The 25,388-nt window shown below is 37.8% G+C and overlaps 1 protein-coding gene across 2 annotated transcripts in view; it reads right to left on the reverse strand.

Annotated features, from left to right (window-relative positions):
• Positions 1–25,388, reverse strand: part of Kdm7a (lysine demethylase 7A) — a 62,317-nt gene that overhangs the window by 10,437 nt on the left and 26,492 nt on the right. For both annotated transcript variants that reach the window (XM_028768390.1, XM_028768391.1), the window contains exons 3-11: positions 20,543–20,660; positions 18,454–18,614; positions 16,790–16,931; positions 16,091–16,277; positions 14,958–15,120; positions 11,562–11,649; positions 10,137–10,243; positions 3,998–4,089; positions 897–986 (exon numbers count right to left, since the gene is read on the reverse strand). In XM_028768390.1, the coding sequence (XP_028624223.1) occupies positions 897–986; positions 3,998–4,089; positions 10,137–10,243; positions 11,562–11,649; positions 14,958–15,120; positions 16,091–16,277; positions 16,790–16,931; positions 18,454–18,614; positions 20,543–20,660 (1,148 nt within the window). The remainder of the gene's footprint in view (positions 1–896; positions 987–3,997; positions 4,090–10,136; positions 10,244–11,561; positions 11,650–14,957; positions 15,121–16,090; positions 16,278–16,789; positions 16,932–18,453; positions 18,615–20,542; positions 20,661–25,388) is intronic.

Below are 25,388 nucleotides of genomic sequence, written 5' to 3' on the forward strand. Positions count from 1 at the left end.
ACATGTTCATATATTTTATATTTGATAAATTTTTGATAGGAACCCACTTATACGCCATTACTGTCACTCTTTAATATAGTTTTACTACATCTGAAAATACACAAATTACTGTACCCACAGATAGTAAGCCTGACACTGTGGCATCCATCTCTAAGGCTGGAGAGGTAGACAGTACGTGCCTGACAAGCACAAGGCCTTGGGTTCAGTTCCCCAGCACCGAGGAACGAACAGAGGTGATTCATGTTCCTTAGATGTATGATGCTTCCCACTCTTGACACTGGTTGTAACCTGACCTGTAAATGCTGGACTCTGACTCTAGCTCCTCCCATTCTACACAGTCCTAATGTAAGTGTTCAATTACAAGAAGACTTCCAATGAATTTCCTATTATTTCAAACTACACCTAATCAAGCTACTTTCCTGAAGAACTACTTTAATGAAAACCCCTTTTTTTCAATACCGACAAAAGCTCACATATTATTATGAGCTTTTATCAAAGTTATTAATCTGTCAGTTGCTCCAGTATTTTTGGCCAAGGGATTTTCTAATTATTAGTTCCAAGCCAGCTTCACTCAATCACTGTTTTACCCCTTCCTCTAATTACTTCATAGACATTCTCTAGGTAACTGAAACTAAATAGATCTAAACATATTATAACCTTTGTTTGAACTTTTGTAGGAACTTAAAAGAATTTACAGTAACTGCCTCTGTTGTTTTATAATAACACAATACTCTAAATTTCTCTATAAGACATCAGAAACCAAAAATCTGTAAAGCTAATTTGGCTCATTCTATTTCTTTACATGTGTCAGTGGTTAAATATTCATAGCACATTGGCAGATCTATTTGGTTCTCAAGGCAGATAGCAAGCAGACACAAGATCGTTTCTATTCTTACCTCTATTGCTCGAATTACTTTAGAAAGTTCCTTAATAAGATACCCAGGTCTAACATTGTCTGGAATTTCAAAGGCATGTTCAGATACAAGCTGTATTTGTAAGTAATAAAGATAAGAAAACCAAAGTTAATTAAACATACAAAGCTCCATCTACTTTATAAAGTTCTCTGTATTTTAAAGACACTACCAGATAACATTAATCCATTCTCAAGAGTTTATATACTTGGTGGAATGTCACCTAAGGAGATCCACGTTATCAAAAAAATCCTCTTAAAAGTTTAAAATGGAAAGCTGGGCAGTGTTGGCATGTGCCTTTAATCCTAGCACCTGAGAAGCAGGGGCAGACAGATCTCTTGTGAGTTTAAGGCCAGCCTGGTCTACAAAGTAAGTTCTAGGACAGCCAGGGCTACATTGAGAAAACCCTGTCTCAAAAACTGAAAACCAAAAACCAGCACCAAAAAGAAACAAAGTTTAAAATGGATTAGTCTCACAGTGAATCTTATTTATAGTGCACTCTACACCTCAAATTCTGCTGTGATTCTAACTATAACTAATAATAAAGAAGTTAACCCTAATAGTTCATTCAAATTATATAAGGATTTTTATAGGGCGGGAATACTGGTACTAAGTAATCCTTGTTTTTAATGGAAAGTATAATTTGAATAAATTTTATTTAAAAGTTTAATAGACAAAAGCAAATGAGAAAAAGATACCATTAACAGGAAAAAAAAAAAGGCAGGCGGATTTCTGAGTTCGAGGCCAGCCTGGTCTACAGAGCAAGTTCCAGGACAGCTAGGAATATACAGAGAAACCCTGTCTCGAAAAAAACAAAAACCAAAAAACAAACAAACAAACAAACCAGGAAAAAGAAATGAATTAGTAAGTGAGCATATTTACTAACTATAAACTAATACTATTTTTATGTCTATTTATAAATATTAATCTCTATATCAAAGAACATTTTATTTTTAGATACATACTAGTTTCTTTTTGTTGTTGTTGTTTATAGCAGATTTTTTTATTTTTTGTTTTCTTTTTTTTTGTTGTTTTGGTTTTTCGAGACAGGGTTTCTCTGTGTAGCCTTGGCTGTCCTGGAACTCACTCTGTAGACCAGGCTAGCATCGAACTCAGAAATCCACCTGCCTCTGCCTCCCAAGTGCTGGGATTAAAGGCGTGTGCCACCACTGCCCGGCTTTTTTTTAATTTTTTGAAACAGAGTTTTGCTATGTAGCCTTGGGCTGTCTTGGGACTCAGTCTATAAACCAGGCTAGCCTTGAACTCAGAGATCCTCCTGTTTCTGCTTCCTGGGTGCTGGGTTTAAAGGCATGCAGCCTTCAAACTTGTTTTTAAGTAGTATAACTTGCTGAAACAAATTAGTTAACAACAGTACCGTAAAAGAGTGCTACCTCTGTATTCTAATCCTGTTAAGTATACTGAGTAAGCATGAACTCATGAATCCCTCAGTATCAGAGTGACACGGACTGCAGGTTGGATATTCCTCATCTAAGATACTTGGGACCAGACAGATTTTAGATTTGGGGGCACTTCAGATTTCAGACTGGGGGTGCTCAACCTTTTACAGTTATGATAATTATTGCCACATTTTAACTGAAATACCTGAAACACTGAGTTAAGTAATTAAAAAAAGGGATACACCTTACTACCAAGAGACATGGCACACATTTCACAGCTTACACTCCGTCACACTGCATAGCTGTTAAATGCTTATGCCTTTCCTCCTCATGCACATGATAGAATCTGACAGTGGTAGGCCTGCTTTTACTTTCCTGGATGTTTCTGTAGCTCCTTGCCCTAATGGAGGTTGTAGCAATAATCCTAAAGTAAAGGGACATGAGGCTGCAAGGACGACAGCCTTTACTTAATGTTTCCCAAATGCATCCTTTTAAGTATTCATGATGTTGATGACGATGATTATGATGATGATGATGTGTGTGTGTGTGTGTGTGCGCGCGCGCGCGCATGTGTGCGCACAGACACACACACACACATCATCATCATCACACAGACCTTTGACTTGGCATTGTTGTGCTGATTTGAGATAGGGTGCTTCATAGACCCCAAGATCTTGCTGGCTCTCTTCGTTTCCTTTAATAGCAAGATTTTTTTTTTTTAGTTGATATCAAATCTGGAAATCATCAGCACACACAATTATCACTTATATTATTTAGTATTATGTGTGAAGTTCCATGTGTGAAGAGTTCAAGAACTTAGTGAAGGAGACATGGAAACATCATATACATTAATCTTTAGTCAAAGTGTGTAAGAATATGCTACAGAAGCATAAGGGAAGGAAAAGGAACACTAACTCCAAATGCAGATGTGGATGAACTCTTAGTAGAAGGCCTGGATACCTGGGGATAACTGAACCAACTTAGTCTTGCCCTTTCCCTTCCCTCATTTTTATATAACTCTACCACAGTGGCACAGAGCAGGGACTTGCATCAGAGTCCAGCTTTACATGCTAGCCATGCCATTCTCTTGGGAAAGTTACTTAAATGGGGACAGCAGCAGCAGCCAGGCCCTATACAGCTACTCTGAGACTAAATGAGATCACACATGGAAAGACAAAGCTAAAAGCTCAACATGGCTTCCTTTTACTCTATGTGCATGTTTATTTCTTAGTATCTTAAATATACTTGCATTTTGTGTTTTCAAGAATAAAGAAAAGCAAAGCTAAAGTTCTTTATTCTCTAACTAGAATCAGTACATCTGTCATAGAGTTCAAACTGCATATAAAGTACAATTTCCATTCCTTTTAGATCTGGCACACAAATGCTGCCCACACAACCAAAGCTCTGTTTTCATAATCTTACACCAAAAAAAAACCCAAAACAAAACAAAAACAACAAAAATGAAATTAAAGAAGCAAAAAACCAAAAGCCCTGCCGGGCAGTGGTGGCACACACCTTTAATCCCAGCACTTGAGAGGCAGAGGCAGACAGATTTCTGAGTTCAAGGCCAGCCTGGTCTACAGAGTGAGTTCCAGGACAGCCAGGGCTACACAGAGAAATCCTGTCTCGAAAAACAAAAAACAAAACAAGCCCTAAAACAAACCAAAACCCACAGCAATAACAACTTACTTCTTTTTTCATCCATAATTTTAAAGCAGTGTGCAGTGCTTTTACTCCCTGTACTAAGTAAGTTTGAGGCTGGAAACCATCTTCTTTCAGCTCTGTTGGAATAAGGTGAGACAGCAAAGAAAGTTAAATGTGTTCTAAAGTTTATAAAAGAATATTTCAAGTATCAAACTTAACAACATCCAAAACAGGATAGGAAATAATCTAAAAGACAAAGAAAAAGAAACAGAACTACATGATACTAAATGCTTATGTTAACCAATTAAAAAATACAGAAAAGTTTAAAACAAAACAGTAGGATTCTGTTAAGAACTAGGCAGGTGGATCTCATGAGTTCAAGGCCACTCTGGTCTACAGAGTGAATTCCCTGGCAGCCAAGGCTACACAGAGAAATCCTGTAACTGTCAAACGCTAAAAAACAATCCCAAAATTTTCAACAATTGTAGACTAGGTGTATTAAATTTAACATGCTTATTTTACAGACTACTGCAATGAAAAGGTGAAACCCATGGTTACAGACAATAGGCAGCTATTGCAAATGTGGTAGTGCAAGTCTGTAATGCTGGCAGTAAGTGGCAGTTCATCTAGAGAGACCCTATCTCAAATCAGCACAACAATGCCAAGTCAAAGGTCACAGAAGGGCTGGCAAGATGACTCTGTGCAAACGTGCTTGACACAGAGCCTGATGAGCTGAGTTTGACTCCTGGGACCCACACGGTGAAGGGAGAACCAACTCCCAAAACTTGTCTTCTGCCCTCCATACAGAGAGGCAGACTCACATGTCTCACACACCAAAATAAATAGATAAAATATAATTTTTGAAGGCCACAGGATAGTATCAGTTTGAAATTTTTACATGAAATTTACAAACGGAAAAAATTATTTTCATTTAAAACATGAGTAATGAAGCCAAAGAAAAGTATTATTGCCTAAAGTAATGGCAGTGATTAAGTAAAGAGGGGGAAGATGCAACCTGATTACACTGTAGGATAATTCCAAGGTTTTCTTTTTCTTTTTTTTTTTTAATTCAGTGATAGAATATGTTTCAGGATATTTGAACCTGTTTCCAGTCTGGCTGGAATACAGACACACCCTTAGCACTCACCTTTGATCCCAAACAATGAAGGTAAAGTTAGTTTGTAGAAGGAAGCACTCATGTTTGAAAGTGATGTCTAACTGACTGGCAGACAAAGTGTCAAAATGAGAGAAAGATCTGAAAGAATATGCCCAACTCTCAGGAGAGAGGAAAGAAAAGCTACTTAAGGGGGAGACAGAGAAAACAGGAAGGAGAAAGTACAATCCAGGGTACAGTAGAGTCCCTGAGAGCTGTACAGTAGAATTGAGAGGGACAGTAGAGCAGCACCGAGAGGGAGAAGGAGCAGTTTTACTGGAAGAGTTGTACACAGACAAGTTGCAGAGAGTGAGCAAGCTAGACACAGGTAAAGACAGAACAAGCAAGAGAACAAGGAGCCAGAAGATTAGAAAGATTGCTAAAGTTAATGTAAGGCTAAGTAGAGCAACTTGAGTGGCTGAGAGAGAATCCAGATTGAATCAGTCATCTTGGAGAGGAGTTTGAGTCAGAACAGCTGAGTTGATCCAACTGGCCAGAGTTCAGAAAGAAAAGGGTGAGCTTATTTATCGAGTCTCAGAGGCTGAAAACATTCTAGGCCTAGATTAGAATGTACAGAGGCTAGGAGCTTCCAGGATTAGGCCTAGGTTAACCAATGGAAGATTACATCAAGCAAATAAGAGATTTTTTTTTTTTACAAGAATACAGAAATATTTTATACCAATTTTTTATTCAGTAACCTTGTTTTATGTATAAATGTATACATACACATATATAAATGCCTTTTTTGCTTTAAAAGAGTGATTAAAAACTTCAAGTGTGGTAATTTTATATGTGGTCAAAATTTAGGTAAGTCAATACAAAAGTAAAATATTTCAGTAGCTGACTTACAAAAATCCAATCTGGTCAACTGTTATTATTATTACTGGCATGAAATACAGTTTGGAGGTTCAAACTATCTACTCTCACTTAATCCATATCATACAAGCATTATAACAACCAGGGTTGGCAAACAGCCCACAACAGGAAGTAAAAGGGTTAGTGATGAAGAATGGACTGTGAGGTAACAACTGACCATTCCTATTTCCAGGATGAATGCCTATAATGATAGTAAGCACACATACTTGTGTGCATCTAGTTTAAGAAGGCTATCACACAGGTGATCTCTATTCAAGGTAAACAAAAACAACTTAATTGATGCTTTGAAAAATGCCTGTTTCAGGTCTAGGATTATTAGGATAGCTAAGTGGTAGAAGACTTGCCTAATATGCACAAGGTCCTGGGTTGGACCCTTGCAATTAGGCTGAACCATATGGAATTGCTGGTATTTGACCATTTTGAAATATGAAAATAGAAATTTTACATGGTCCTACCACGGGAATAATTATATACAATAGTATGTTATTTTCATAATAGCACTAAACTGCAAAGTATCTAAGAATAAATCTATCAAGATATATAAGTGCAAGGTTTAACAACACTGTCAAAGACACTAAAGAAGATATAGACAGATGCTCCATGATCATTATTCAAAAAATGTAAGTGTTGGGCCACAGGTGATGCACACGCTTTTAATCCCAGCACTTGGTAGGCAGAGGCTAGCCAATCTCTGTCAATCTGAGGCCAGTTTAGTCTACACAGTGAGTTCCATACACAGTGAGACCCTGATTAAAAAATAAGAAAAACAAAAACAGGGCTGGAGAGATGGCTCAGTGGTTAAGAGCAGTGACTGCACTTCCAGAGGTCCTGAGTTCAAATCCCAGCAACCACATGGTGGCTCACAACCATCTGTAATGAGATCTGACGCCCTCTTCTGGTGTGTCTGAAGACAGCTACAGTGTATTCATATATAATAAATAAATAAATCTTTAAAAAAAAAAAAAAAAAAAAAGAAAAAAAGAAAAACAAAAACAAAAAAGCCCTAAATAATAAATTTGATAGACCTCACTCAGGATTTCTGAACTTTTTTATGTGAGATGACAAAATACTAGTTATTTCTAGGACTAAATTGTTGCTATAATTTACTGAGTAACAATAAGATTTCATCTTTCAGATAAATGCCTATTTTATTCTCAAAGGTTAGTGGGCCTCTCAGAAGAAGAGATCTGTGGGAGGGAACAGACAGACAGAACGAGTATGTATTAGTAATATGTATTAGTAGAGCTTCCCCTGGCTAACAAAATGATAGGCTCTTGAGGTCCCTGAGCCAGAATAAGAGAAAAGATTCAAGAAAAAGTACTATCAACCAAGTATAGAACTTTCAGTCTCTCACGTAGAGAGTTCAGGACTCAGACTTTTATTTCAAAAACAAAGACATTTAAAAATATTTTTACAAATGTATAATACATGTTCTTGCTTTTCAAGACTTAAACTTGGAATATGTTCAAGAGAAGTAAACAAAAAAAAACTTGTCACTGAGAAATGAATACAGCTCTACAGTCCACTTCCATTCTTTTAGCCAAGAACACTACTTGACAGAGTCAGGAACTCACACTGAAGACTCATTTCTAGAACATAGGTTGTTCTTGTGTAGTCTTCTCTACCTGGGGACCCTACCTATCATACACACAACCCTAAAACTGTCACAGCCTCTATCCTGACGCTGTACTTGCAAGAACCCATTGTTCTCACCTTCCATTCAAAACAAGGCAGAATTTTTGTAAATGTATTTTTTTAAAAATAATTTTGTATGTGTGTGAGCTCACAAATGCAGAATTCGTTCTCTCCTTTCACTCCTATAAGGTTCCAGGGTTCAAACTCAGGTGGTCAAGCTTGTATCGCAAGCACCTTACCACTCAGCAGTTTTACTAAGGACCATTTTTTCTTTTGAGGGAAATGACCCCAGAGTATTATCGTGTGTGTGTGTGTTTGTGTGTGTGTGTGTGTGTGTGTGTGTACACATGCTATACTAAAAATAAACTTTTGGTTTTTTGTTTTCATTTTATCTTTTCTTATATAATTGTGAACTGAATAAGGAAATAAATGTCTAGACTCTAGATCACTGTATCACCTGTTTTCCTGAGAGTTAACACTATAATAGTATCATCATTTGGGGCTAGAGAAATGGCAAAACAGTTTAACAACACTCACTTTCAGAGGGCTCAGGTTCAGTTCTCATCACCCATGTGGTAGCTGTGGGGGTTTGAATGAAAATGGCTCCCAAAGGCTCATAGGGAGTGGCATTATTAGGAGGTATGACCTTGTTAGAGTAGGTGTGGCTTTGTTGGAGGAAGTGTGTTTTGGGGTAAGCTTTGAGGTTTCAGAAGCTCAAGCCAGGCCCAGGGTTCTTTCTTCCATGCCTGCAGATCCAGATGTAGGGCTCAGCTACCTTTTCTAGTGCCATGTCTACCTACAAGCTACAACACTTCCCAGCACGATGACAATGAAGTAACCTCTGAACTGTAAGCCAGCTCCAGTTAAATGTTTTCCTTAAAAGAAAGAGTTGCTATAGTCATGGCATCTCTTCCCAGCCACAGAAACCCTAACTAAGACAGTGGCATAACTGCCTGCAACTCCAGTTCTGAGCAGTCATGTCCTCTTCTTGTATCAGGTGCACATGGTGCACAAACATACCTAAATGCAAAACTTCTATACACATTAAATAATAAAAAACATATTTAAAGGTATCAACATTTGCAAATTAACTAGTAAAGCAAATTTTATTCCCACCAGCACAAAGCATGAAAAGAAGTAAATGAAGTTCAAATATCCAACTTGACTGTTCAAACATTAAATCAAAATACAAATATATCAAAATCTGAAGTTATACCGTTTAAAAACAATCTTCAAGTCTAAATATGAAAGGATTCTTTAAAACTGCATTTTGTGTGTGTGTGTGTGTGTATGGGTGTGTGTATGGGTGTGTGGTAGTGGGGATTGAGCCTAGTCTCTCAGTCCTGCTTACCAGTGGACTACACTATATCTCCAGCTCTCTTTATCTTTTGAGACAAAGTCTCACTAAGTTGCCTACGCTGGTCTTGATCTTGTCATCCTTCTGTTCTAGCCTCTCAAATGGTTAAGTAGAATTATAGATTTGTACCATCAGGCCTAGCTAAAAACATTCTTCTTCAGTTGGTTTGTATGCTAACAAGTGAATTAAACTAGCTAGCATAACAGTCATAATGGGGATTGATAGCACAAATCATTCCCCTATACCCTCTCCTCCCCTCTCTTTGCTCCCTGCCCCCTCTTTCTCTCTGGTTCTGTCTGTCTGTCTGTCTCTCAATTATATTGAGATGGGGGAAGTCCCAACTGGTCAGGGATTTACTATGTACACCAAGCTGACCTCAAACTCAAGAGCTGCCTACTTCTGCCTCCTGAGTGCTAGTGTTAAAGGCATGCACCACCATACCCATCCCCCACCCCTCTAATTTTTTTTAGGCAAATATTTCAAAACAAGTGTTAAGTAATAGGTATAGTTAGGTAATAGTCTGTGACACAAACTACACTTTTGAGAACAAAACACTAAAATGTGTGCAGGCTACTCATCCACTAAATGAAATGATAATTTCCCAGTAATATGTAGGGGATTATTATACACTAAATATTCTAATTTAGTGGTTCTCAACCTATGGATTATGACTCCTTTGGGATCAAATGACCCTTTTAACATGGTGGTATATCAGATATCTTGCATATCAGATATTTGTATTATGATTCATAACAACAACAAAATTACAGTTTTTAAGTAGCAACCACATAATTTTATGATTGGGGGGTTCACCATAACATGAAGTATATTAAAGAAGGTTAAGAAACACTGCTAAGAGCTAAAAAGATTCTTACAGGGGAAGGGGAAAAATACATACTTTTAAAAGGGGGTGGGGAGGAGCCAGTCTAAAGAGATGGCTCAGCAGTTAAAAGAGTGTACTGCAAGAGTATTGCTCTTGTAGAGACCTGAGTTCAGTTCCCGACACTGTAGTCACATGTACAACCCCCACCCCAAACACATACAATTAAAGATAAAAATAAAATAATGTTAAAATGGAGGGTGACATTTAGGAACGTGTATCCCTCAAGGACTCTACAATCCTATATCTTATCTCAGAATGGAGTATGCAAATCACTCATTACCTTTCAGGGTTTCCAGCAAACTTTTGGCTACAAACCAGCATATGGCTTCAAAGAAAGGAAATTTGAAAAGATCTGGTGTTTTTAGTCTTTTTTCCATCTCGTAACACCTAAATGAATAAAATTTGAAGAACAGTATTAATGCTAGCATTTCAAAATTGAATGAAGGTAATCAACTGAAAATAAGTGGACTATATATGAAGGACTATATATTTACTTAACATCACTTTTGACAACACCAAACTGTAACCTTACTAAATTTGACAGTCTACCTAAGAATTATATTGGGGCCGGGTGGTGGCAGTGGTATATGCCTTTGATCCCAGCACTCAGGAGGCAGAATCAGGCAAATCTCTGGGTTTGAGACCAGCCTGGTCTACAAAGTAAGTTCAGGATGGCCAGGGCTACAAAGAGAAACCCTGTCTCGAAAGTAAAGAAAAGTTATATTGGATATTGTAAAATCACTTCACTTCCTGGGATTTGTATCCTAATTTTAACAAAAAGGGATTTTATGATAGTTTCTCTAATAAAACAATGTTTAAAAATCAGTTTAAAAGTCCTTGTGTTGGACAACACTGCAATACCCACCAACATTCTCTTAGGCTCTATAAAACATTCAAGATCAATACCATCCTTGGTACTAGTCAAAGTATAAAGATAGGGACCACAGTTTGTACAACATTGGTCTTCTGTTATAGATTCCTAACAACAGCATGTATAGATGTAGTCATCTCTGTTCCAGAAATAGCTCCAGTACAAAATGACTAAACTTATACTGGTAGGTATACAGCCTGCCATGGATTAAAAGCCTCGTACTCTGTAGGAGTACTAACTTCAACAGCCAGAACATTAAAGGTTCCCATGTACACACATAGTTGCAGGAGTCACCATATTTGGGGAATCCCAAATGATCCATGGCCTCCCAAAACGTATTTCCCCTTTTCTGAGTCAGCATCACTCAGAGTCCATCATGAAGTATTGTTACTATATGTAATGTGGCTGACAGTACACCCTTTTCTAGGTACAGTGAAGGGACCAAGTTAGCACAAAGGTCAGATCTCATCAAAAAGTGAAATAACTATTCATCCTTTACCTACATCAAAATAGAAAGATATTTTGATAGCAATCCTGACTTAAGGATTGTTCTAGCTCCACAGGTTATACCCAAATCTGACTAACTTCGTCATTCTCACAATACTAGTTTACAAAGAAAAGTATATTTTATAAAATTTGAAATGTGGGAGTTATCATCATATTGAACAAGTTATTAATTTTACTTTACATTTGAAAGGACCCTCTAAAAGTTCCCATTCCTAATTATTCTTCAAGGTCTATCTCCAGAGTCTCAAAATGTATTGTACTTTTTTATAACAAGTATTAATGTTCTAATTGAGAACAAAAGACCGTGTGAGTACTGATGACACAAACCTGAGCTGCATGCCAATGTTGAGATTGTGCAGAAAGTTACCGCCAAAAGCCATACAGTCCTGAGAAGTGAGCACAGCATGAATCCACCCTGAAACACACAAATCAGGGATGTTTCAATCTCTAAACTAAACAGATGTTATCTACCTGTGAAATAAATAAATACCAGTATCAATTTACTTCATACCCTGGCACTAAAGAAGTTGGTGATTTCTATAACTGATCGACTCATTCATTTAAGTATTTATTAAAGGCCAATAATATGTTAGGTTTTGTGCTAAGTCTAATTTTTTTTTCTAATTTAAAAACAATCACCTTTACAATGAAAGTTTTTTACTCTGAGGCTAGTCAAATCTGGTGTGAATTAAGAAAGCACATTTTCCATTTGAGGAACTACCAAACTTCTCTGTACTTTATGGCTCAAGTACTGATTACGTTGGCTGTCAGTGTGAATGAATATGCAAGCTATAGACTCTCTGGGCCAGCATTTTTTGAGAACAGTGGCTTGGATGACCTTACGGTTCTAGCTAGGGTTCTAAGTATTTTGACTTAAGGATTGTTCTAGCTCCACAGGTTATACCCAAATCTGACTAACTTTGTCATTCTCACAATACTAGTTTACAAAGAAATGTATATTTTATAAAATTTGAAATTATAAAATCAATGTAAGTAGTGGCTGTACAATATGCTTCCCAAGTGTCACCATGAAGTAAGTCCCCTGAAAGGAATAAGCAGAGAAGATCAGGGAACATGATGTGCAGGCTGCTCCAAAAGAAGGAAAGGGAGATCACCAGCATTTAAATGGGTGGACATTGGGCCTATATTAAATGCTGACAGTCAAATGTTTTATTTCCCATTAGAGTGTTTCAAAATGAGAGGTATTTCCTACAGATTATGCCTAACTTTTTAAATGTTGGCAGACTGAACATAAAGACATAAAAGTATAAATTCTGCTGGGCATTCATATAAGTAATAAATCATATCCAATAATAATCAGAACTAGAAACTGAAATTCTCTTATTTAAACAATGTACTTATTCATGGTTTCTGCACTATTTCCCGGAATACAACTTCACTGGGCATTAAAGAAAACTATAGCATTGTTTGTAGAAAGTTTATTAGTTCCCAATCATCATAGTGGGGGTTGGGAGGGAAGCCCATTGCTTAGCACAGTGACTGTCCTGATACAGTCTTCCGACTAGTACTACCACTCAGCACCATCTCAGAGATGCAAACCATAAGGCCTGTCCTGTGTCTACTGAATCAAACCCTTAAGAGAAAGGCCCAGAAGTCTGTGATTTACCAAGCTTTCCTGGTGGTCCTGATGCACTATGAAGCTAGAGAGACCTCAAGCTACACCAATGCTGATGAATTTCAGCTGTCACTGGCTCACATGTACTTGCACTCATGCCTCTAACACTGCTGTGAGTACATGTACATTTCTTCATAAATTATCTCTGAACTTCTTCCTTATATAATACAGTAGGTCACTAAATTGACTTTGTTAGAAGTTTATTTATGTATTATGTAGGATGTTCCATAATTTATGAACATCAAGATTTTTAAAAGGAGACAACGGAAAAATTATAAATGACACCACTAGAAGAGGATTTAAAGGTAGCCTTTCAAAGCTAGACATAAATCTTAATACTTCTAAATAATGATTCATTCATTTACTCAAGCTTACATTTATTTTTCTACACCAGAGGCAAGGTAGAAAGCAAGGCATGTGGTAACAGCCCTGTGAACCCTAGAACCAGTAGGTCATCCAAGCCAGAGAACGCTGTTCTCAAAAACACTGGCCCAGAGAGCCTGCGTATTCATCCACACTACCAACCAACATAATCAGTACTTGAGGAATAAACTACAGAGAAGTCTGGTAGTTCCTCAAAGAATTAAACACAGATAAATAATACAACAAAACAATTCTATTTGGTATATACTCCAAAGAATTGAAACAAAAACATGTTTCTACATAAAAGTTGTACAACTGTTCAAAAAACAAAAGTAACAAAAGTGGAAATAACCTCAGTGTTCATCAACTAATGAATGGGATAAACAAACTATGGCATATCCTGAAAAGGAATACTGTTAGGCCAAAGAGACTGACTGCTGTTCTATGGCATGGATGTGCTTAGGAAATGTTATAGTAAGTAAAAGAAGTTACTCACAGCTGAGTATGATAGCACATGCCTATAATCTCAGCGTTCAGGAGAGGCAAGACATTTTCAGCTGCATAGTAAGTTCCAGGCCAGTCTGGGCTATATGAGACCCTGTCTCCAAAAACCTACCAACCAACCGAAGAAACCAACAAAAAACAGAATGGAAGAGATAGAAAAGTAGACAGAGGGAAGAGACTAGACACAAAAGGAAACATATTAAATGTCAAAATAGGCAAATGCATGCAAAGTTTATTAGTAGTTGCCAGTGGGTTAAGAAAGTAGGGAATGAGCCGGGCAGTGGTGGCACACGCCTTTAATCCCAGCACTTGGGAGGCAGAGGCAGTCGGATTTCTGAGTTCGAGACCAGCCTGGTCTACAGAGTGAGTTCCAGGACAGCCAGGGCTACACAGAGAAACCCTGTCTTGAAAAACAAAAAAAAAACAAAAACAAAAAAGTAGGGACTGGCAGTGTCTGTTAAAAGGTATGGGGTTTCTTTTGAAGACAATGAAACTATTTTCCACTTAGATGGCATTGATGGCTGTGATCATACTAATCTATTAAAAATCATTAAATTGTACCACTTAATAGGATGGTGATCAAGTCCTCAAATGAACAAACAAGTAAAAAGTTCTTAGTCTTTCTTATATAAGGACATAAAAGCTACATTCTGAATATATCAAAGCCAATTAATTGGTTTTAATTACACGCTGACTCTCTATCAACTGATCTAGACCAGAGGTGGTTCTTTAGTAACAGGGTCTTTAATGGGAAGTGGCCAGAAGATGAGAAGGTGAAGAAGACAGGGGGTCTTGCACAAGCTGTGTCTGATGCCAAGCAAGCGTATTAGGAAGTACAACATCTTATATATACTATCTCAAGAGCAGAAACAGGAGAAAGTCAGCAACAACTATCAAACAATGGAACTAGGTTAGCACTAATCAAATTAGAAGCTAATCACACAATGTTGCAAAAGGGGAACATAGGGTATCTCAAGAGCTTTGTAGAACACAGTGGCCTTAGGACTGATAACTATAGTGCTATAAGGTAGGAAGACTCATGTTCTCAGGATCCAAAGTAGCTCCCCCAGTTACCATTACTGGCTCTGCCAAGCATGTTCCTGGTTTTAGACAAGGAACTATGTCCATCCTCCTTGCATCAGGGCTTCAGGGAAAGCCTTGGATCAGCCCAGCCCTCAACAATCAACCATGGGAAGTAGGAGATGAGATTAAAACCTTACCTGTAGGAACAAATAAGGTATGTCCCTGCTTTACCACACATTTGTAGCATTTATCTACTTTATCTCCAAAGAACACCTCACTCTGGGTCACAGATGAACTCCAAGATTCATAGAGTGCCAAATTTTCATTTGTTGGCTTTATCAAATAAAAAATCTTCTCACCCTAGAAGGAAGTAATCATACTACTTTGAAAAAGAAAAGCCGGTCTCAGGATGGCCTACACTGGTACAATTTCCCAATAAAAGGATCTAAATTAAATTGAGTAAGATTTTAAGTTCAAAAAATACCACATATCTGATCAACAGTTAATTCCCTAATCAGCAAGTTCAGAGCAATTAAAGCTCCTCCCACCTCCAACTGACAGAGTCAATAATCCTTTCCTATCAAAGAAAGCACTGCAAGAGAGGAAGGTAAAGATTAGATAAAGAACCACAGACAGAATTATGTTAACAAGCTCCTGTCTGAGCATAATCATCGCTCAAAATTCACCCTCAGTACCAGAAAGATTTTACAGATAACTTACAGGTAGTCAATAGTGATGGAATGTTGATTTTTTTAAGTGTGTTGTCTCCAGTATATAAGTCATTAGCTATGTGAAATATAACTAATGGGAATGAGCAACTCAATTTTTAATTATATTAAATTCTAATTATTTAAATCTAGCCATATAAGCCTAATGTTTATTAGGCAATGTAGTTCTAGATAAAGAGAACAAATAAAAACCAAAAGAATTAGTAGTTTTATAGACATTTGTGGTTTATCCAACTTGTCTCATTCTCATCTTAAGACCAGAAACAATTATCATTGTAATTTTGCTCCTTCCTTCTCATTTGGTTCAGAGATTAATGCAAATTGCAAATTGACTAAGGAGAGGGTGGGGACAGAGAGAGGGGAGGGAGGGAGAGAGAGAGGAAAAGACAGAGGCGATAGAGGCAAGAAGGTATCTAAGTAAAGAGCTCAATGACTTTTCTATTACCTGAAATTGAAAAAAAGAAAAGAGCACCAAGGCAGATGCTTAAGAAGCAGGAAAATACTTAAATGTTTACAAGTGTTAAACAGAGCAAATGAATGTCCCACCAGAAAAATATGGCATGTTTTTATTAATAAGAAAATCAGAAATACCCTACTCTTACCCAAAGGACATGGTACCACACTGAAGTCCCACCGAAGTCAATGTGGAAATCTGTATAGCTGTCTTGAACTCCCATTAAGCAGTATTTCTGGACAAAGGGCTTGGGAAAGACTGAATCATCTGGCCAGTAATTTTCTACCCATGAAAGTTTTCTGGCTATATCAGGAACCTCCACCAATTCAGACATCCTTAAAAAAGAAAAAGACATATATACATAGGAACATAATACAAATTAAAACAATTCTTCCCATGTCACCTAAACCAAGCAATTAAATGGAACTCAAGATTAATAAAACTTAAGCATTTAAAATGAATTTTATGTCATTGTTGTTGTCGTCGTCAGCAGCAGCAGCAGCAGCAACAGCAGCAACAGCAGCAACAGCAGCAACAGCAGCAACAGCAGCAGCCTCCTCATGGAGGCATGGTTTCACTATGTAGCTTTGTTCTGGAACCAGCCTGGCCTTGAACTCACAGAGAACCACCTGCCTCTGTATCCTGAGTGCTGGGATTAAAGGTGTGTGCTACTATACCCAGCTATATCTTGTTTCTAAATATCCCTTAAGCCTGGCAAAGCAAAATTTAGAACACTGCTGCCAAAGCATAACTATAAAAGTCACAATTATGCTTCTTACTAAAATATCATTAAATTACATTTAGCTAAAATGCAGACTGCTCAGGATAACTATCCAGGGATACTCACTTTGTATCTGAGAACTCAAGGCTGATCACGTTTAACACTTTTGGTCTGTTAGGATTCATGAAGTACTTGACATAATTGTGAAGGGTCATTTTGCTGTCCGCCTGCCTTGCCACATCAATAACATCTATCACTTTGTCACCACCTGCAGAACACAATTTCAGTCTTATTATTGGCCTTAAAAGTTGCATAAATAGATGGACTATAATCCTTCTAAGTGTCAATGATTTCTTGTGGGTAGCTTAAAATGACAAAAACAATAAATTGGGGTATGAAAATTGTCCACTGTTTCCTGGGTCTCAGTTTCCTCATGCTTAAAAAGATCAGCTTTTCCCTTTAATTTCTATAATGCTTAAGAGTCTAAGTTTTAAAAAGGAGGGCACTGGGGAATCAGTAAACAAGTTCATCAGGGAAAATAATTTTTGCTTCACTTGTTGTGCCTTCTAATATTCTCCCTGAAGAGTCGGTCATTCCTGTTAGTGTAGTCTGGATGCTCACATTTTGAGTTGTGATCCCCTTACAGTGTTCCCTATAAAACTATAAAATGATGCTTGCAGACCTCTGAGGCACCACCCTAGGAAACAAAACCCCTTTACAAGGAATTACAGAATGAGTTCAGATGCAAAATATGACAAGAGTTAACCAATCTGAAATAGAAAATAAGGGCTCCATTCTTATGTCAATGTAACTTCATATAGACTGGTAATATTGCCACAAATTTCTTTACCCTCATATAATACATTATAGTTGTACTACTGTTATTTTAACTGAAGAGCTTTGCAGTGCTAAAAGTTAGTGGGTAAAGTAGTTTGAACAACTTTTCCTATAACTAAATTAACTATTTATAGGCAGTTAGGTTTCAATTAAATCTAATCCTTATTCCCTAGTTTATCATATAATTAAGTCAGTGCTGGATTTTTCTAAATGAAACAATTATTAGAGAAAATGAATAAAGGAACAGCTTCTTCAATATGACATGCTGAGGAGACAATAGGTAGTAGTGAACACACAATTTTGAGACAAGGTGACTTTGGCTTCTGATTCTCAAATAACACCTATCTTCTGTTACCAAATGGCATCTACATGTAGTCAACTTTATCTATAAACTTTACAGAGACCATAAATGACAGGAATGAAAATTTCAAGAATATTGCAATCAGTAATTTTTGCCTTTCTTTCTTAAGTCTCAAAACTACAGTTCAGGTATCATTAAATGGCAATATTCACCAAGTTATTAACATAAACACATGTTTGAATACAATCTTCTTTTTTTATAGCCTCTCCTCTAAAAGAGGTCAAGAAGCAGGATCCAGAAGACTAGCGAGCTCATAATTTATACCCCTGATTCTACAGATATCTAGAACCTATCCAGTTTCTCATGTCTTAGAATCTATGGCTGCCCTTCAGTAATGGTTTTCCCTACACAAATATCATTTTAACAACTAAGAGAGCAGTAGGAAAAGGCTGACAAGATAAAATGCTTCATTCTTTTCTGACCATTGCAGGTCTGTGGAATTGCTTTCAACAGAAGCACTTCTGACTTTACTTTTCCTGACCCTTAAGAAGCATCCAGCATGCAGAGCTGATATTTTCCATTCCATAACAAAACTGTTAAGACTAATAGTTTTCCACGTTTTTGCAAGTACTTAACGGAACCGAGTTCGTACCTACATAACGTTCCACATCCATCACTGAAAAAGCAGGTGACGGGAGCCTGAGTCCAAGGTCATCTAATTTAGGAACCATAATAGGGACATCAAATCCATGTTTCTCCAGATATCTCTGTGTTAGCTGACTGCCATGCATCTTTACAATGATTTCATCGGCACTAAGAAAAACATTAAGAATAAAATGTCATTTTTGTTGATAAGCTGTTTGTAAAAGTCCTATTAGGTAATGAGTTAACTCAGAAAAAAGAATGTGGAAGGCATCAGTGGTTCTCAATCTAATTCTCTTTAAAACTTTCACAGAACTCTTAAAGTAAAATTCATGTTGAATTAATAAAATGATAGATCATACAGGAATGTAAAGTGTTAGATGTATTGTAACGGTTATAGAGTGAGGGAAATTATGTATTCATATGAAAAGAATACATATATCATATGTATTCACTTATGATATATATCACAAGAGCAAACCATATAATACCATTCATAACACAATCACATTTTTAAAGAATTATACACACACACACACACAAACATAAATGTTTTGAAGTAAAAAAAAATCTTGAAAGACTTAGATTATGCCTTACATAGGGAATTATGAAAACTTATTCAATTTACTTTATATACTCTGTATACATTACATCAACTATGTTTAATTCAGTAATTACTTTGCTATGGTTTAAATAATCAAAAGCTTGTGGAGTTAGTTAAAAGGAGCTCTTTAATGAACAGCAATAATAGTTTAGATATTTGTGATCCTATTTGTAACCTACTCTCATCTGGGTTGACCTTGGCAGAAGAGCATATGAATTACTAAGGATCTTAATGCTACTTTTTGAGGGTCACAAATCTTTGAAATAAATAAAAGCCATATTTCCTCTCCCTGAAAAATGTCTGCCCACACAGACACTAATTTGCATAGATGGTTTTGGGAGAACACAAAATATCTGAGACCTGTAAATAGGCCCAGACTAAAAATCTATGGCTGTGTGAAATAAAAAGAAATAAAAATAAAGCATTGTCCAGTAAAAAGGAAAACAAGCAAGCTGACAGCTTGAAAACAAAATACTACCACCACCACTACCCCAAGATAGGGTTTCTCTGTGTAGCAGCTGTGATTGTCCTGTAACTTTGTAGACCAGGTTGGCCTCAAACTCACCTGCATCTACCTTCCAAGTGCTGGGATTAAAGGCATGAGCCACCAATCCTGGCCCAAGAACAAGACTCTTAATTCAACAAAAATCACCTGGAAATGCTGTTTCATGTTTTTTCTGTCTCACCCAACCTGAGGGAGGCAAATGTGGCTGGTGGATGGTTTTTCATCATGATTCTGTTTAAGGACTAAAAAGTGGTGAACAGAGCAGAGAAATCATAAAGACAGAGGGAAAATAGCAGGGTTTTTTATTACAAAACATGAAAAAAATTTCCGTAATAGGCTGAACATGATACTGTGATTTAAGTTTAAATTGTGCTTCCTCTCTTTAACAAGCTGAGCTATGATCCGTAAAAGCCTGTTAAGCACTGTCTTTTAAATAGATGTCAGGCCGTGAGTAGGAATTGATCTGAATTAACATGATTAAATGTTTTATAATGCTTTTTGACTCTCTTTTAGTTTAGACAACTCAGATATACTCCATTATTTTTCAGAATCAAAAAGCTCAGTCCTGATGCCATCAGAGGCTAAGCAATGACCACACATATGTCTGGTGAGCCCAGGGCCCAGGCAGCCAATACAGTAATTTGAGAAAAACAGAGATGCAAAACAGGAAAAAGTCAGAAGAAAAACAGCAGTTGCATTATCAAAAGGAATCAGAAACTTAGAACTGCTTCAAATCAGTATGTTTCAAATTCTGGGGATGAGTATTTTTACAGTGTGCATACACATAGCAGAAGTTCCACAAACCTACGCCTAGTTACTCCTATGCCCTGGAATGTCCTGATACTTTAAATTTCCTTTACAGAAAAAAAGGTGAAAAGCTAGCTGACATCAATGGCATGGTGCCACCGAAATTTGAGAAGACCACTTTAGATAATGCCATTATCAGCCAATGCTGTCAAATCTTGTTTAAGCCAGAACAAGGTCCCATACCTTGGGAAGACTCGAGAACGTAGTTCCTTGACAAAGGCCCTAGTTCCAGCTTGCACAGGCTTGGAGCCGTCATCCACTTCTGTGTAGTCATGCCTGTGCCAGTTCCTCCTCTTCTTCACTGAATTTACAGAAAGTCAGAAAAAAGAAACATGTGTGGTAACTGGCAATATTATGTAGTGTCTAATTGTTATAGTCTACATAATCAGAAGTTAACAACTGTAGGCACAATGAAAACACTCAAGTGGTTTAATGCATTCCAAGTCCACAAAAGAAAAGTTTACAAAAGCTAATGCTGTAATTATAATTAACAGAGTGTTTTTAAAAGCCCGATCATTTCATTCAAAGTAACTTAAATATTAAATCAAAGAGTATAAAGCAGCAAATGAAGTCTTTTATTTATCCACAATTAACAATACTATAATATTTCCTAATTATTTAAGATTAACTTTTATTAAAACATCAAGTCATACTATGATTAACCACATCATCCAAATTATCTACTCAGAATAAGGCATTTGATCACACGTCAAAACTCTATTCCAGCAGAACACCATTCTCTTTTGTGTAAAGCTTAGTCTCCATACAGGCACATTTATACTGACACAAAGAACAGAGGAGAGTTCACCAAAACCTACTAAAGCAAGGCGTGGTGAGCACATAACCACACCCCGTCTATCAAGTGCTGGGAATCAAACTCTGGACTTCCTGCATGCTCTAAGTTATTTCAAATGCTTTCCTTACCAAAATCCTAACACATCTAGTAACAATCACAGAAATAACCAACAGATGAAGAAATCAGGGTTATTTATATGTAAGACTCTAAAGATTCCCAAGTAACTTACTGTGACTAGATCTTCAATACAGAAAAGTCCTACCCCACCCCACTTAAAAATCAAGAAAACTCTTGAATTACAGTTGAATCTTTTTTGTTTTTGTTTTTTTCTTGTTTTTCAAGACAGGGTTTCTCTGTGTAGCCCTGGCTGTCCTGGAACTCACTCTGTAGACCAGGCTGGCCTCAAACTCAGAAATCCACCTGCCTCTGCCTCTGCTGGGATTAAAGGCGTGCGCCACTACTGCCACCACTGCCACCACTGCCACCACTGCCACCACTGCCACCACTGCCACCACTGCCCAGCTACATTTGAATCTTGATAAGAAATTCCATTAGAATTCAGCTCCCACCACCTACATCAGGTGGATCTCTGATGCCCTCTCCTGGCCTCCTCAGGCACCCACCCAAACATGTGCATATATGAATACACACACATACAAAACACAGAAGTAAAAACAAATCTTTAAAACCATTCCTACAGGGTTCAGCAGTGGTGGCGCACACCTTTAGCCCCAGCACTTGGGAGGCAGAGGCAGGCGGATTTCTGAGTTCGAGGCCAGCCTGGTCTACAGAGTGAGTTCCAGGACAGCCAGGGCTACACAGAGAAACCCTGTCTCGAAAAAAGGAAGGAAGGAAGGAAGGAAGGAAGGAAGGAAGGAAGGAAGGAAGGAAGGAAGTAAGTTTGTTTTAAAAAAAATTCCTATAATTCAAGGGCATCTTATTGTAGGTTTCCCTCTATCATATACACACATAAAACTTTTACTTCCATCTGGTATCACATGTTTTTATACTGATTATTTTCTTGTTTTATGAACATTTTCTCCCTATTACATATTCAAAAGCAAATTAGAAACAGCCAACAACTTTAAGATGTAGATGTGCCATGTTTTAATAATTTTTTTATTCTTAAGCACAATGGCGGTTTGAATGAGAATGATTCCCAGAGGCTAATATATTTGAATACTTAGTCAATAGTAGAGGACTGCTTGCAGGGATTACTAAGTGTGGCCTTTGGCCCCATGGCTTGCTGGCTGCAGCATTTGAGAGAATAGGCCACACATCACCTGGGCAGAACACTAGAGCTGGCCCTTGTGGCAGGCAGCATGGGCTGAGGGAAGCAGAGCTGGTCTTGCCCCTCATCTGGGCAACGTGGGAGAGCTGGCCCTGGTGACCTGAGCACGGGAGAGCTGGCAGACTGACCACCTCAGTTTCCACCCAGACCCAGATGCAGGGCTCTGAGTTGGCCCACACCAACATCCCCCCCCCCCACCATCTGCGGATTGCTGGAGTGAGTGAAGGGGCAGGTCCTGCAGACCCGAAGCTGAGGATCCAGTACTGAGAGTGCAGCAGAAGCCAGAGGCCTCAGACTTACGTACTGCAATGAGCATGTGCAAGGAAAGCTGTTTGGGCAGAAGGGCAGTCTGTGTGACACACTGCAGCTTCCATGGCAAGATGGCTTTGTTCTGTTTTGTTTTTCCCTTTTTTTATTTTTATATTTCATTCTCTTCGTGGGGGAAGTTGCAGGGGTGGAGTAGAGGGCAGCTATGAAGGGATAGGGAGATGAGTGGGATTGGATTAAATGATGTAAAATTCACAAAGAATCAAAACTTTAAAAAAAAAAAAACTGAGGAAAAAAAAAAAGTATGGCCTTGTTGGATGAGCTATGTCATTGAGGGGCAAGCTTTGAGGTTCAAAAGAGTCTGCAATTCCCAGTGCATACTTGCTCTACCTCATGGTTGGTTGTCAGGATGGGAGCCCTCAGCTGCTCCTTTGCTCTGCCGTTACAGGCTCTAACCCCTTTGAATCTATAAGCCAAATTAAACACTTAAGCTTTTAAACTTAAGTTGCCTTGGTCACAGTGCTTCATCACAGCAACAGACAAGTAATTAAGACAAGCACATCATTTGTTCTTAACCTTTCTCATATAACATTGTGGTTAACAGTCAAGTACATAAATTTATTTCTGTGATTAATTCCTCAAGATAAATTTCCAGAAATGCTAGAAGAAACTGAGACTAGCCTCCAGAGGCTCATATATTTAAATAGTTGGTCCCCAGTTGGTGGCTGTCTGGGATGGATTAGTAGGTATGGTGTCCTGTTGGAGGAGGTGTGTTACTGGTGACCAGCTTGAGGTTTCAAGTCTCCCATCATTCCCAGTATACTATCTCTGCCTTCTGCTTGTAAATAGAAAGATGAGCTCAGCTACTATTCCAGCCACCTGCTACCATGGCCAGGCCTTCTCTCTGCCATAATAAACTCTAACCCTCTGGATCCATAAACCCAATTAAACTCCTTCTTTTTATAAGTTGCCTTGGTCATAGAATTTCATCACAGCAACAAAAAAACCTAACACAAACAGCATTATTTTAAGGATACCTAAATACTGTAAAACTGCCTCAAGGAAAGTAGGCATAATTTTAGAAATCCTAGCACACCTGCTGAATTGATTACACAGACTATAATGGATCCCTTGCACTTTGAATAAAGATGCTTCAGAGAGAGGCTTCACATTCCTACCGTACACACGGTGACCGAGCTCCTCAGGCATCATTGTTTACAAAACAAAACAACAAGAAAGCTGTCTGTTTGCTAAGTGAACTGTGATACTGCTTTTTCCCCACTTGGACACAGGGTCTCTCTCTAACATACTATTGACATTCCTTGAACTCAGTATGCAGACCAGGATGCTCCTGAACTCACAGAGATCCACCTGCTTCTGCCTCCCAAGTGCTGGGGTTAAAGACATATGCCATGATGCCCAGCTAGATGTTCCTTTTAAATTTTGTAGAGCACATTGATCAGTGAAGTGTACTTAATTTATGCCTTGATAGCTATGGGTTCAAACTACAGCTCTGACAAATAACTACACAAGATTTAATTAGGTAATTGACCTCGTATCTCATAACATATTGTTGCACATACTGAAGGAGGTAACATAGGTCAAGTACTTACTCACTGTAGCACCCAGCATATAATAGCCTGCTAAAATACTATTAACTTCCTTTAATGTGCTCATTAAGAGAAGGATGCAACTGTCCTATTGGCCAACAAGCTTGAAATATAAAATCACCACTACAACAGCTGACTGAATTTTATCTTAGAGGAAGCCAGTGAAGGAATAGTAAACTATTGTTACAGTAAAGTAGTCGTCACAGGGAAAGGGGAGAAATGTCTGCCCTGGTTGGCATGTGCCTGAAGAGTACACTGAATATATATTCAAAAGCTGAGCAGCTTTCTGCCTGGAAATAAGGTTCTTAACAACTGGGAAGTCTAGTCTAGCTCACCTTATTGTATATATAATGTCTCGGTTGTACCTATAATAATAAAGACATCTGGGATATTCTGACCGGGACAATAAACCCTGGATACCAAGAAACATTTAATAGCAGAGGGAAAGGAATTAAAAGAAATCACCCTCATTGAAGTGGAGGGAGAAGTGAAGGAGGGGTTGAATCTTAAATCAAGACAAAACCCATTACTGCATCTTCGGCATCTTCCCACTGAGTACTCAAAGTTGGATGTTTGCCCAGATGGCCAATGTCTGGTATGAAGGTCTTCAAAGAGAAGAGGGACTTTAAGGGCCAAGTAATAGGCAAGCCTCTCTCTGAAGCATCTTTATTCAAAGTGCAAGTTGTGATCCATTATGGTCTGTGTAATCAATTTAGCAAGTGTGCTAGGATTTCTAAAAGATGACATCATATAGGAAAAATAGAGTGTATCCCTTGAAGTAGTACTGCCTCTTAGTAACTAAGTACTTCATATAAGTAAAATTAAAGTCATTTCATTTGGGGAATAGATAATTGAACTCTATACCAAAACTGATATAAAATTTAGTTCTGTTCCACCTGAAATAATAATTCTGTGTTATTTACTTCTTCCTTACTCTTTTTTTTTTTTTTTTTTTTTTTTTTTTGGTTTTTGAGACAGGTTTCTCTGTGTAGCCCTGGCTGTCCCCAACTAATTCTTGACCAAAATTTATACAAAACATACATCAGTGCTACAAACAAGATTTCA

Source organism: Grammomys surdaster, unplaced genomic scaffold (genome assembly GCF_004785775.1).
Source record: "Grammomys surdaster isolate TR1022 unplaced genomic scaffold, NIH_TR_1.0 186, whole genome shotgun sequence".
NCBI lineage: Eukaryota > Metazoa > Chordata > Mammalia > Rodentia > Muridae > Grammomys > Grammomys surdaster.